We start from the raw sequence: 15,203 nt of genomic DNA on the forward strand, positions 1-15,203 counted from the left end.
AATCTGAGTTTTTATTTTTCTTGTTTTAGGATCTGTCAAAAGTTTGTGGAGTGGACATCAAGAACTTACATTTAATGTCTTCAGAAAACAATTAAATTCAAAACAGAATTCTCCAAGATCAGGAGAAGCAGTTGGTTGCACATACTCCCCATTACGGACTCCTACCGATACGTGGACAGTCCAATCTAATCTGAAACAAAATAACTTACAAAATGAGGAACACCAGTGCAACAAATGTGGGAAAGTGTATCGTTGGAAGAAGTCACTGAGTCTTCATCAACGTGTTGAGTGTGGGAAGGAACCTCAATTTCAGTGTCCTTTATGCCCATACAAAGCTAAACAAAAAGGCAATCTGAAAAGCCATGTGAGAGTTTGGCATCCCGAAAATGTACAGACTATTTAAATAAGTTATGTGATATATTTAATTTTAACAATACATTTGTAGTTCTTTGTGAGATATTTGTATTGCAGTATTTTGAAGTCTGCTATTTCCAAGACTTGAGTGAGATTATTGACATAGATTTTTTTATTTGTGTGTTTTCCTCTGTCATCTTTGTTTTCAGTCATCTCTTTGTTACTCGAGATTCAATATACATTGTGTTGCTAGAATTAGTACTAGAATTAGTATTTAAATAAATATTCTAAATATAAAAGAAATGCCTTACGTATATGTTTAAAAAAATACAACAAAAACAGCTTTGTTTTAAAACATTAAGCTGAATTGAAAAGCGATGAAACTGTAATACTTTAAGTTAATCTCATTTCACTTGCCATTATTTTTTAGTGCATTGCAGTTAACGTACGTGTACATCATGACGATCTGTAACTTCACTAGTACTGTTTGTCATGTAAGTCATACCTATATCTATTTAAAAATACAGTAGAGTCTCTCTTAACCGGCAAGAAAGTGACCAGGCTAGTTCCAGATACGAGATTTTGCTGGGTAATTGAATAAATACCAGTATATACAAAAACAAAAGATCGTATTTCATGGTGCCAATCTTGAAACTGCAGCTATGTGAAGCTTATTTCTCTATCACTTGCTCATAACTGAATAAACATAAAAACTGTGTGAATTTTCCTTATTAAAACATATCACAACACAAATAATACACTAATTCTAGGTTCGAATATTCACTGAAAATAAAAGTTCGTGTGAACTTCCTAATGTGGTAACATTGGTGGCCCAAACGTAACTAAATAAACATAAAAACTGTGAATTTTCCTTATTAAAACACATCACACAACAGAAATAATACACTAATTTTAGATTAGAATATTCACTGAAAATGAAAGTTCATACGAACCTCCTAATGTGGCAAAACTGACAGCCCAGACAAAAAGCCATTGTTTTGATATTGCCGGTTATCTGGGTGCCGGTTACGAGGGATTTTACTGTATTTGACTATGAAGAAAGCAAGATTCAATGCAGTTCCTGCCTGTAATTTATCGATAGAATATATTCTGAGCAATGTAGTTGTTCATTTCTGGACCACTACAATTCAGTATTATGTACAGAATATAGCTGCCCTGTCTCAGAATTATTTTCTTTAGTCATCAAAGAACTCCTTTATTAAGTAATTTAAATATAATAAAATATTGAATAATATTTACTAATAAAAAATTGTAGGAGGTGTGATAGCATAAATACAATACACACAAGACGAATACCTGTAAATTATAGTTGCCCTCATTTAACTACTTGCATAATTGATTTAAATATTATTTAACTTCATATTAGTTGTGCCTTTGAACAACATAAAATTCATACATTTATGGAAATGTATTTTAGTAAGTAAACATCCATACTCTTTAAGTATTAGTTGGAATTTGTAAAAATTGTTTGTATAATTTATTATGCATGATCATTACAACACAACTCTTCATATTTGTAACTTTAATAGCAGAGATGTGGCCACCAACATAGCTCAGACATTTTCCTGCTAATCTGGAATTGTGCTTAATTATGGTTCGATTCCCACTTGTACTTATTACTTGGTTGGTTTTTTTTCCGTGGTTTTCCTCAACTGGCTGACCTTTAATCCTACAAACACTCTTCCCCATCCTAATGTAGTCTTTTAAGTAAGAAATACCTCATGTAGGTCAAAGTAACAGACTTTAATTAAATTGTATTATTAATAAATTAAAATTATGTAATTATGATTATAAAGATGACAATAATTTTTCATAAATTGTAAACTTTTCATTACAATTTTGACTCGAAAAGTGAATGGTGAGCAAATGACAGTTTTTATTAAACATCTTTTAGCTGGAGCCACTATACTGATATATTCTGTATATGGACTGTACTGTTACAGAGCTGAGTGTTATATGGACTGGAGAATCTAGTCAGTTCCCCTCAGTTCGTCTTACTTCTCAACAAAAAGACCGAAGATTCCAAAGTATTGGAGATGCAAGTAAAAGTAACGAACAGAGAGATTCTGACTGTAAAGAGAAACTCCCTTCAGAAAACACATGGCTACATCTCCAGGGTTCTAAGTCTTCTTACATTGGTTCATTCAACTGTCCAGGCTGTGGGAAGAATTACCGTTGGAAACAGTCAATGATGTCTCATTATCGTAATGAGTGTGGAAAGGAACCTCAGTTCCAGTGTCCTCTCTGTCCATATAAATGTAAACAAAAAGGAAACTTGAAAAGTCATGTAAGAGTGTGGCATCCTCAAAGTCTAAACGATATATTTCAGTAAATAATGATGGTTTTCATGCATATTAATTTGATAAATGACTAAATGACAAACTGAAATATTTTGGATTCGTTTATTACAGTGTTTCTAAAGTTTCACAAACCTTAATTACAGAGAATAATCTTTCGTTCTCTTTAATAACACATGGATTTATACGAGATTAATACTCAATGCTTTGTGACAGTGGTTGAGATGTAGTAATATATGTACATGCACAGCATTGAAACCTGGAGTTTTTTTGAGAATACGAACATGAGTAAGTTCTTTTTATTACTTATCTCTAGATTTTAAAATTATGATATTTTTGTATTTCTTCTTAACATAGATTCGTGTTCATATTTAATGATTTAAAGGTATGTTTTATAATATACAGTATACTCTATTTTCGTGTGAAAATTTATAGACTTCCAGATTTTTGGGATTGCACTGTTGTTTTATCAATATTACAGCTATAAATACATAAATAGAAATTTAACTTGAGAAATGGCCTTCTAACTAGAAAGATGTTTGTGCTATATACATCCAGGACTCAGTTGTTTTATATTGGAAATAGTGACGCCATTCCCTAATTTTAAGAAACTTATTCACCTGTGTATTGAAATCACAAAATTGCGGCTAAATATGCATTGTCATTTTAAAATGCCTAACATAACAAATATGTGTGATATAAGAGGAAGGTCTTAAAATCTCTCACAATTCATGTAAGCTTTTATTGAAACAGTATCTAAGAAAATGCACTACATCAGCCTACTGTCAATGTGCAGTCAGAATTGTAAGAATTTAAACTATAAAATGTTTTCTTTCAAAACAAACTCAAGTAACTTCATTGCAGTGAACAAAAGTTGTTGTTCTAAATTTTTACTGATGTTAACAAGTGCTGATCCAGAATGTTATGAGAGAGAATGAAGACTACAGAACTATAGAACTATAGCCTTTTACTTATAATTACACAGCATTATTTTCACATGGAAAGTATTGAAAGAATGAAAAGAATAAGATAGAAAGTGTAATTAAATATATAGTAGTATGTTTTTATATGATTAGAATTGTATTTGTATAAGGAAAATTGTAACACTCTAATAAGAACAAGTTAATACTAGTGTTACTAGTTTATTTCATTTCTATGTGAAGAAAGTGGAAACTTTTGTATTGAATTGTAAGGTGCTTTCATATATATCAAAGTGTAAGAAATATTGAATATCCATATATACATTTGACATAAGGATAATCTAATGGTTTATGAACTACAGGTAATTCAGTAGCAGAGTTACCAACTACTATTATAAGAAACTTGTAACTTAAAATATTATCTTCAAGCAGTATATGTATTTTTTTTAATTCATTTTACACTTAATGTATGAACTGAAATATATCAGCTTAAAATAGACTAAAGTATAAGGGCATGAGGCAATTATGTGCTATCCCATGATCTTAATTTTTTTTTATATTAGGGATTGAATGTTTCTAAACATTTTGTAAATCAGGAGAACTAAAATAAGTAACCTGCTCTCTAAATTTGTTTTTCAATGTTCATCATAACGCATCATTAACATTGTTCTATGTCTATGTCCATTTTAACAAAAATAAATAAAAATGTATTTGTACATTAATGCTGAAAACTCCATTTGCGATTTTATGGCTCTAGAACATTCTAAGACAAGATTCACTACCAGTACTCAACATTTTTCATGGACCTACCAAAATGTTCCTTATTAATTTCCATAATAAAAAATGGAAGATGTTGTACAAAGTATTCACCAGGAAACAGGCTTCACTCAGGTAAATACCATTGGCCTTTTATAAGTCGAATATGAATGCAAAGAAAATAGTGTATATATTTGTCTTGAATCAAACATGGGAAGGTTTCATGTTATGTAGTATGGACAGATAACATAGGCTGAAGGGATATCAAGGTTGGAGCATTAGTATACAGCTGACTTCCATTCAGTTCAGTTCTGTTTAGTTCTGGCAGTGCACTACACATTATAACAGCAAATCTTCATTTATGATCAATATATTACGAAGAAATCGTACAAGAAGTGTCATGCTATGTTCCAGCAGTGGACAGTTCCAACACTTGTTATAAGGTAAGCTGATAAATTACATCTGTAATGTAGTGTATACATCGCGAGATTTTATTGCCACAGCCTGAAGCGCTGAATAACTGTTAAATGGGCTTTAACTTGCCCATGTCACTTTTAGAATTTTGTTTTACTAAGCAAAACCTGTTTCCAGGCATACACCAATTAAATAAGATGGATTTCGTGAATTTCTGTCATTTTCAAACTCTTGTGACATAGCCTGTTTATGCTGAAACATTTCTCTTGATGTGGACAATACAAGCACTAACAGCAGCTATACAATAGACCTACCATTAGTGAGAAATTGCAGAACTTGTAAATACTAGAGCGGATGAAAGTCATAACAGGAACTATTACATAGGCATAAATAGGATTTCGAACAAAATATGGCACAGCATTTTATTTGCCTCAAGCCCCTGAAATATGTAATATTTATATGTTAAATGATAATCAGAAACTTAATTATACATAATATATGACGGAAATATTATTTTTACGAAACTGCATTATTTTCAGTTTGGCTTATTTTGTTTAATGCCAATTTTGTCAAAGGAAAATGTTAGTATTCATTACATAAGTGTGTGTTTTTTAATTGTAAGATATCGGAATTATTGGAGTAGGAATTCTTGGTAAGTTTCAAAGTTTCATTTGATAGGTATTCATTAGGTTTTATGTTATAGATTACAACGTGTTTATAACGTAATCCTAAATGACAGTTTCAGTTTCTTTCTAGTAAAATATTTTATTCCGCCATAAGTATAGTTAGGATCTTTTGTACTCGGTTACGACTTTAAGAAGTCCTTGTGTTTTAGAGTGATTGCTTTATGGAAAAACGTACTAAGGTTGTACAATAAATAAAGAGACAAATGCATATTATATATTTATTTTTATTCGATATTCATTTGTGTCTTCAGTTACTCAATGAACCACTATTGTGTGTTTGTGTGTGAAGATTTATTTTCGTCTTCTTTGCATATTGTGCAATATATAGTTTTTGTCTGTAGGTACTTCGTATATCCATATTTACATTGCTTTTATAAGAAAACACCCTGTAATAGATGCAGATGTTTTGTAGTTAATTTGTAATTTGAATAAAATTGTAACTCATTTCGAAAATGCTATGTCCACTGGAGTTAGCAACTTTTGTTTTGAGATATAAATAATGGAATTGTATTTTGTCACAATACATATTACATTTTACAAATATGTATTTTTTGCATACATTTGTGCCAAATATAATTAGTATTTGAACTGCTGACTTTTATTTATTTACTGAATTAGTAGTTAATATTTCCATCAGTAATTCGCTTTCCATTTTAAAATACCATCTGTACTTTGTTTCCTAACAAGGAAGAATTTTTGTTCGAATGTTTAATCTGTTTGTTTACTATGTTTATTATATTTTATTATCTTTCCTGTTCTTAATTTTACTTTTCTTGTTCGTTTCCTATGTTTCTCTTTTGTGATCGTTCCTGTCCTCTTCTATACTTTCATTTTTTACTTTCGTTCTGTATGTTAGTTATGCTTTGTTCAATGAGGCAGTCCCATTATTGGGAAAGCTGAAAGAGTGTCTTTCTAAATAAAATTATTGTAACAGTATTTCATTAAAGCACATACTGTATGATACACATTATAAACATAATGTCAATATACGTCACTGTACGTTAACAGAAAACCACAATTCCAAGTCACACAGAGATTGTGTGCACTCGATGTGGGTCTCTGGCATTTCGTCAGCCCACGCGAGTTGTGTGGATATAAAGGGAAAAGTTGAGATGGTGTCGGGTGGAGTTCCCAGGTAGCTCAGTTGGCAGAGCACTGGTACGTTCAACCAGAGGTCCCGGGATCGATACCCAGCCCCGGAACAATTTTTCCCTTGAAATTATTCAAATCTGCTTTACAGGGAGCTTTACCTGAAAGACTAGATTTGCATAATATATACGTCACTGTGTACGTTAACAGAAAACCACAATTCCAAGTAACACAGAGATTGTGTGCACTCGATGTGGGTCTCTGGCGTTTCGTCAGCCCACGCGAGTTGTGTGGATATAAAGGGAAAAGTTGAGACGGTGTCGTGTGGTGTTCCCGGGTTGCTCAGTTGGCAGAGCACTGGTACGTTCAACCAGAGGCCCCGGGATCGATACCCGGTCCCGGAACAATTTTTCCCTTGAAATTATTCATAATGTCATAAAGGCCGAAAAGAAATAAAATAAAAATAAAATTGTAGTAATAATTAAAATGCCAGTATGAATGAAAGGAGTGAGAATGATATGATAAAATCCTAAGTCACAAAAACAAAATTTTAGAGGAGGGTGTATTAAAGGTTTAGATTCCAATGCTATCAGGTGTGGTATGATAATCTCTTCAGCTTCCTACTTATGTTATTTGTTGAGTAAATTTTATAATATGTTATAACGAGTAGCTTCACCATATGTGTAAGAAATAAACTCGAACAAAAAATTATTCATCTTGATTACACAACTTTAAACACTGTATCACTTCGGAATATGTATGATAAGAACTTTCTTGTGTTAAATTTTAATGTCCCTTGTTAACATGTTTCGACTTATTTTCGGTCATCTTCACAACTCAATTTCAAAACACATATACTATTTGACTCTACACTACGAACGCACCCACACAGGAAACAAGAGGCGCCAAGACCAACAACGGCCAGTTCTGAAGATGACCGAAAATAGGTCGAAACATGTTAACAATGTACGTTAAAATTTAACACAAGAAAGTTCTTATCATACATATTCCGAAAAATTATTTTTGTTAAAAGTGTGGCTTTGGACTAACTCATTCTCACCCTGTCAATTATTGGATTATAATTCTACATTGCTGCATTTCCGCCACAACCTCTGTAGGCCTTTATAAGCTAATTGATTTAGATTATTGCAAATAGCTGAAAGGTATTCATTTTTCCCAGAAGTTGGAAAGAGAAAAAAATACGGAAAGATTCATTAATGTTTCAAAAATTTATAATTCTGACTTACCATAGTAAACCTACTTTGCACGTGGGTGTTCTCTAGTGCATTAATATAATTTTTTAACGAAAGTAAATATTACTTTTGTATTGTGTACATTAATTTATATAAAATATAAGGGATATAAGATTCAGCTCTTTAACATTAATTTCTGTTCCAGAATATGATCCATTGAACGAGCACCAGTTATCACGCGGAATCCATGGTTTGAATACTAAGTTGTTTACACCTCATATAGTCAATCCACAAAAGTTCTGGTCTTTGGAGAAGAGTTTCAGTTGTCAGAGATGTGGAAAGAAGTACCGTTGGAAACAGTCACTTCATTTTCACCAACGCCATGAATGTGGTAAAGAACCCCAATTTCGATGCCCGTACTGCCCACAGAGAGCTAGACAAAAAGGAAACCTCAAAAAGCATATCAAAAACAAACATCAAGACAGGCTCGTGTTGCAGCTTTAGAAAGATTCACTGCATAAAACAGCAGGTTATGCACTAAACTTATTTTGTAATATTTTGTTTAACAAATAGACAGGAACATGATACATTTTCCAGCACTTATAAATGAATTGACTTATTAATTTAGATTGCATTTTAAACGTTTCTATTATAGTATAGCCTGTAGATCATTTGATATTGATGATGTTTTGATTTGTAGGATATTAAATAATGAATATCAATTAGTATTAATTTTATTTTATTTACTGTACAGCTCGAAAAGTTCTCATTTCTGGATACACACAAATATTTTAATATAAGGTTCTTTCTTACAATTTGTGTTTTATATAGCCTATTATTTACTTCATCTTTCATTGAAAATTCTCCCTCCAGATTATGTTGTTAAGGAACCTTCCTGTGACGTAAGAACAATAAAAAATATAGAAATAAAGAAATAATTCTGAAAATTAAATAGATTTAAAATGACACATTCACATTAATACTGTATTTATGTTTAAATTATTGTAATTGATTTATGCTATAAAATACAGTAATAAACTAAGTTATAGATTTTGTTTCAGAATATCTGAGTTCATTTTCTTGCTAACAAGGTGAAGATACAGTATATCTTGTATATCTTCTTTAATGAAGAGATGGGCTGAAAACTTTTGTGGACCATAACAGTCCTTTTGGGACTCTATCCTGTATTGCTGCTGCTGCTGCTGCTGCTGATGATGATGATGATGATGATGATGATGATGATGAATAACTTCTTTAATAATAACTGTTCTGTCTTATCTGAAGTGGTACTCTAGCTCTGTGTTATAGCATGGCAACATACAAAACATAGTGCTTCCACTCTTGAATTGTGCATGATATCATACTTCCACACACACTAACTGATAACGAGAGGCGTGACAGAGAGATAGGTCATTTTACACTTTAAGATTGACCTGAAACATGCTAACTTAGTACGAATACAATAATGCTATATTAAACTATCTAGAGTAAACTGTACTTCACAGGAGCTGATCTGCACTCTTCCACAGGCTCAAGCCAAATGAATTAATCCTCACTCCAGTTTGACTAGTAGGAGCATTTGGTTTCTGTGCACTTTGAAATGTATGTTGCCTGGCTATAACAATATTACCTGATGACTTGTTAACTGTAACATCTAATGTTGATGCATAATGCTCACTGACAAGGAGTGGGCTGATTTGCATAAATATTAAGATGACCAGTAGAATAATATGATTATTATTTTGTCAATAACTAAACATTCCTATAAATGTAGAAAGAATGTACTGTATGTGTAGATGTTTTACTTTCTGACCCTATGAAGTATAAAGAGAAAAGGTATTGGGATGCAGCAATAAATCAATTTCGAAAATTTCTCTGAATTACATGTACAGTGCTTTTTATTTTTCCTTGTGGCTACAACTACGCCAGAACTCTACTGGCTGAAGGTCGCATCAGGAACCAGTTTTATTGATTGATAATTCTCCACATATATCAACTCGTACAAATCAATGAAAGCGTATGCACTATGACTAACAAAAGTTCTCCATCCATATTTCTTATAATGTCTGTTGTCTTATTTTCTTTAGATTCATTTACAATATGCATACTATTCCTGTACACTTTATTTTTTAGGATGCACCAAAATTAATAGTTGCAGGATAACTCCTTTTTTTTGTGCGGTGGAGGAACCTGAAGCCTTACACTGCAGTCTGAGGTTTATTGTGCTTACCACTCCTTTAGTAACAATCCTGTCATCAAAATTCTCCCTTTTAAATCCCAAGAATCTCAGACAGTGTGCATATAATCTCCTAATATGGGACAGTTGTTCAAAAAGTGGCTCAAGTATTTGTGTCCGGTACTTTTCTGCATTTACAGTGGGCCTATTAATTATTCTTGAAGTTATGGCGAACTTATGCCATTTTTCATCATACAGTGGAACTTCGTGTATTAATGGTGCTCCAGTATCTATTATTTCGTGAACTAACATGATCATGTAAATGAAACCATGAGAAAATTATTAATTGTGTATCAGCAATACAGATAGCATTGTTCTGCAAAATTCAGTCACAGAAATAAATTCAACTAGCATTATTATGTGATTGTAGTTCTGGACTGTAAACACTCCATCAGATTTAAATTTTAAAGTTTATACTGTATAGTTTTATAGGCTGAGAATTTTGAGAACCAATTTCATGTGCAAGATGACATGAAGATTTATTTCAAGAACGTTCTAATATTTATTCAGTTTGATTTCCTTCTGTTAGAACACGATGATTTTGCTTAGGAATTCTATATTTTAGAGAACCCAATTTCTTAAGCTTAAGAACAAGTTTTTTTACTGTATCTCAATGTGCAACTGGCTCGCTTACAAACTTCCCTACACGAGTTTATTACATAAGTACCATACTTAAAAACTTCTGTTCTAGTGTTAATAAACTACAATATAATTCATGCAGTGTGTTCACAATACCTGCGCTCATTTTGTTTGTAACATTAAAGAATTCGATCATAAACACTGTCATTAGATTTGTTGTTTTGGGACCCACCTAAAGAAAAGAGACTTTTAAATTCCTTGTTATTATTATTTAAAATCACGTACACCTCCCATCCACTTACCCCAAACATGTACCTACTCTCTACTGCATGCTCAGTTCAAAGTGTGTCATGGCTGGCTGACTCACTGTATGCCGTCATGTGGCTAGCTGATGAGCCTAGAGAATTCAATCTTCCTACACTTCCGCAGATGCGTATTATGTATGTGCCAGAGAAGTTGCCTAGCAAGTACGGCGTTCATTCTGAAGAGTACGTACCGATACGTACGGTAACTCCAGTAGTGACAGGAATGTGAACTGTTTGAAAACACGTACTGAGGTGAGTTTTTTCTTACTGTCGGGATATGGGGAGAGGGTTAAGACGATTACTTACGTATTTGTTGACATTAACTTCGACGGTCAACATGGACATGGAGCATTTGATTTGTATTGTGGAATATTGCCGTACGCAACCGATGATAACAAATACCCTGCGTATGACTTGTCCGCGCAAAACATAGTTCGAAAGAGGTTATGGTAGCACACAGACAGTACAGACCGCCATCTGTTGCTATGACGTTCAAGTTATACCGTACACATTCTCAAGTTCAGATTGAACGCCTTGATTAATAGGCAACTTCTCTGATATAAAGCTGAAACTCGCTTCAAATCGCTGACTCACAACAATGACATCATGACACACTTTCAAATGAACACCCAGTATTCCTCTGCACAGAACATTCTTATACCCGTCATTTTGCAATATATTGCTTCCATGGCTCTGAAATTCTTCCTCTGACCATGTCAGAGGCTGTTGGGCAATATAAAAATTCAAGTGTAAATTAAATAATCTCATTCTTATTCATGTAATTACATGCTAAATGCCTGTCGAATTGCAGAACTTATACTTAAGCTATAATAAGTAGATATAATAACTATCCTGTAACTCATATTTTCAGTTAAAACCTTAAAGTGTAAAGTTTATTATTATTATTATTATTATTATTATTATTATTATTATTATTACTACTATTATTATTATTATTATTATTATTATTATTATTATTATTAATACTTTATCTCTTTCCCTTACCTAATAAAATTATTTACCAGATACATCATTTAGTGAAAGTTAATTCTAAAATTATAGAGATGAGAACAGGAAGTTTGCCAGACTTTGTACTCGTCCATGACTATGTTTTGATAAAATGATTATTTGTTAACATTAATATTAATACTACAGAGTGAGCCATAAGTCACGTTATTCCCTCCACCCTAATTTGTTTATTTCACAACTAATGACTCATATACATACACATACCTTATTCATCCAGAAGATACGTCGTTATCATGACATAACTGATTACGACGCCATGTTCGACGAGAGGTTTTGTGAAGAAAATCATCTGTTATACTCCTGAATGCTTCTGTCACAGCAAAATTGCAATTGATTAATTGCCAAATATTAAAAATATTAAAATGTTACAGGAGTAACATGACTTATGGCCCTACCTGTAGTATTCACTTTTGAAGTGAAAGAAGATGAGCAGGATGAATGTCAAGAGGTAAAATTTCATATTTCACCAACTAATACATATACATATACTTAAATATTGTGAAGAGTAACTGAAGCTGAAATGATAAGTCAAGATTCGAACATTAGCTAGCAGTATGATAATGCTCAAGACAGTATTAGTAAAGAGAATAAAGAAACAAAAGAAGAACATTTATTTTCACTGTTGTATTCATTAATAGCTTATGGAGAAGGTATAAATAAATGTACTGTTCACTATTATGTACTATGTAAGGAGATAAAAAAATAAATGTTCCATGTACTATTTGTGAATGGTGATGGTTAATAACTAATTATTTATATAATTATTTCTTTGCATAATATGTAACTATAACATTTTAATCCTTCGAATTGTTAGATATGTTTCCAAGTAGAATTAGAATTCAGCAGAAAATTGAACCATAAATAATTGTGTCTGTGCATGTGTATTTTACATAATAGTAGATTACACCACATCGAAATGCTTTAATATTGGACTCTTCAGTTGCAGAGTTTAACTATTCTGAGTAAAAAACGTTAATATAAACATGTATCCAATTTTCAATGGTTGTGAAGGTACAGATGTTTGAATGTTAGGCATAACAAGCCTTACAAAAATGGTATGAAGGAATGACAAATGACTGTGTACGAAGGAATATTATATGTTACTCTTCTGAGATTGTCTGATAGCGGCACTGTTCATAATGAGTGCAGAGAAATGATATTTGTAGTTCACTTGGCTACGATAATGGGCATGTTCTTCCAGCATGATGGAGGCCCTGTACATTTTAGCCATTAGATGACATATCATCTAAATCTCACATCCCCGAATGATGTATGGGCTGTGGTGGTCACGTGCATTGGCCACCAAGGTCTCCAGACCTTACTCCTGTCGATTTTTTTGTGAGGGTGGATGAAAGGTGAAGTGTACAAAAACAAACTAACCATAAGGGACGAATTGATTATTATGAATAGTGCTGCCATAATAAAAACAAGATGGCCTCAGAAGAACAACACTCACTCACTGTTGTCAACAGAGTGAAAAAGTGTATTGAACTGTTGAATACCATGCAAATAAGCAATACACTTAACCATTAAGTCATTTGTCTTTCCTCCTTGCTACTTGTAAGGCTTGTTGTGCATAACAAATAGTTGTATCTCCATACACATTGAAAAGTGGATACATATTTATATGAACTTTTCTTTACTCAGAATAGTCCATACAGTCACCCCCCCCCCCTAAAATATTTACTATTCCTCCGGAATCACTCTGTAGGCCTGTATACTAACAGATTACAACATGCAACTGTTTGTCCGATTTTAATTCTTGATAGATTTTGGAATTAAAGCTTATGAATTTTACTAACGTGCCATATAAAGGAAGTTAACTTTCTGGAAGAAATATGTAAAAGTGATGTAAAGTAACCTAATTGTGTTAATATAAAAGCTAGTAGGAAGTATTCATGTCACTTGAAAGTGCTTAGAAGCTACACAGGAAACATTCCAAAATGTTTATATTTCATTTATTTTTTTTATTGGAAGGCCCTTTCATTCATAATTTAAATAATTGTTGGAAATGTTAGTAATTGTTTTGCTTGCATATTATGCAACTAGAGGACAGATGTAATCCAGCCAAAATGCTAAACTTTCTTTCATATTTATCATCTTCAGAAAAATCTTGACCCTAGAAACGGTGCTCAAAATATTGGTATGACAATTCTTGCTAGTTTAATGGAGGTGTAATGTGAACATGAAGTTGCCAAATTAGACAAGAGTGCATATTGTACTGTACTTATTTAAAGTTATAACACATATATGACAAAAATTAGCAGTAAAGTTAATGTATTGTATGTGTGTGTGTGGTGCATATCCTCAAGAATATACACATCTCAGTAAGAGAAAGACTGGTATATATTCACATTAATCATAAATATGTTATACTTCCTTAGATGACCTAACATAATGACTACTGTACCATATATTATGTGCGACATATTTTAATATATTTATTGAGGAGTTTCAAACCTTACATGTAGTTTGTTTTTATATTAAGAGAGATAGTGATAATTTTATCTGGATTTTAGGTTAGTGGTTTCTCTTAGTAATGGCGAAAAACAATGAAACAAAATTTATTATTATATAAATTAAATACATAATGACATTTTTCTTGAAAATTTTTAGAGTACCAGTATCTAACTGTGTAAGTACAAAATTAAACATTTCCATTAGTAGGTTAAATAGTAAATATTTGAGACCAAAATAATCATCTTGAATCTTGCGTATACTACTTTTAACATTTAAATATAAATGATTGATTATACACCGAAACAGCTGTAAGCCACACGAGCTTATATAATTAACACTAGTAAGTTTGCCATTTAATTAATCATTCAAAATAATCAATTAAATGTGTTTTAAGATATGATATTCATAAAATGTTTATAAAGAAAGGATTGCTTTCTAGTCACAAGCATTAATGTCAGTTTTAATCTTAGGCAAAATAAATATTATTAGTCAAGTCATGCAGGTTTATTACATTGATATTTTAGAAATAATGTGTATTAAGAAACTAATAACAAAAATTGAAAAGTGGCCTATATAATCACTTCACTTAAGGTTAACAGTTTTTTGATCTGATTTGAAATCTCGCATGTCAAATACATAAGAGTTTTTGTCTTTTGGATTTTTGTGTACTTTTCACAATAAAATTATCTATTATGTAGTATGTTTTTTAAGTGCTTAAGCAATGAAAAACATGCTCTCGTCATGATGCATAATATTATTTAAGTGTATGTTGTTTGAATTCAATCTTTAAGTATTATTGATCATAATTACATACATATTTTATTTTTGTAACATCATATAGTTGCTATTCATTGAAAATGTGAG

The 15,203-nt window shown here is 31.9% G+C and overlaps 1 protein-coding gene across 32 annotated transcripts in view; it reads left to right on the forward strand.

Moving 5' to 3' along the window:
* Window positions 1-15,203, forward strand: part of LOC138713728 (longitudinals lacking protein, isoforms H/M/V-like) — a 614,547-nt gene that overhangs the window by 215,884 nt on the left and 383,460 nt on the right. Inside the window, exon 5 of one of the 32 annotated variants that reach the window (XM_069846084.1) lies at window positions 7,936-8,249. The exons of the other annotated variants lie outside the window; for them this stretch is intronic. Coding sequence (XP_069702185.1) covers window positions 7,936-8,234 — 299 coding nt within the window. The 3' untranslated portion in view covers window positions 8,235-8,249. Of the gene's footprint in view, window positions 1-7,935; window positions 8,250-15,203 lie in introns of those variants that run through there. 32 annotated transcript variants of the gene reach the window in all.

Source organism: Periplaneta americana, chromosome 14, assembly GCF_040183065.1.
Source record: "Periplaneta americana isolate PAMFEO1 chromosome 14, P.americana_PAMFEO1_priV1, whole genome shotgun sequence".
NCBI classification, from domain to species: domain Eukaryota; kingdom Metazoa; phylum Arthropoda; class Insecta; order Blattodea; family Blattidae; genus Periplaneta; species Periplaneta americana.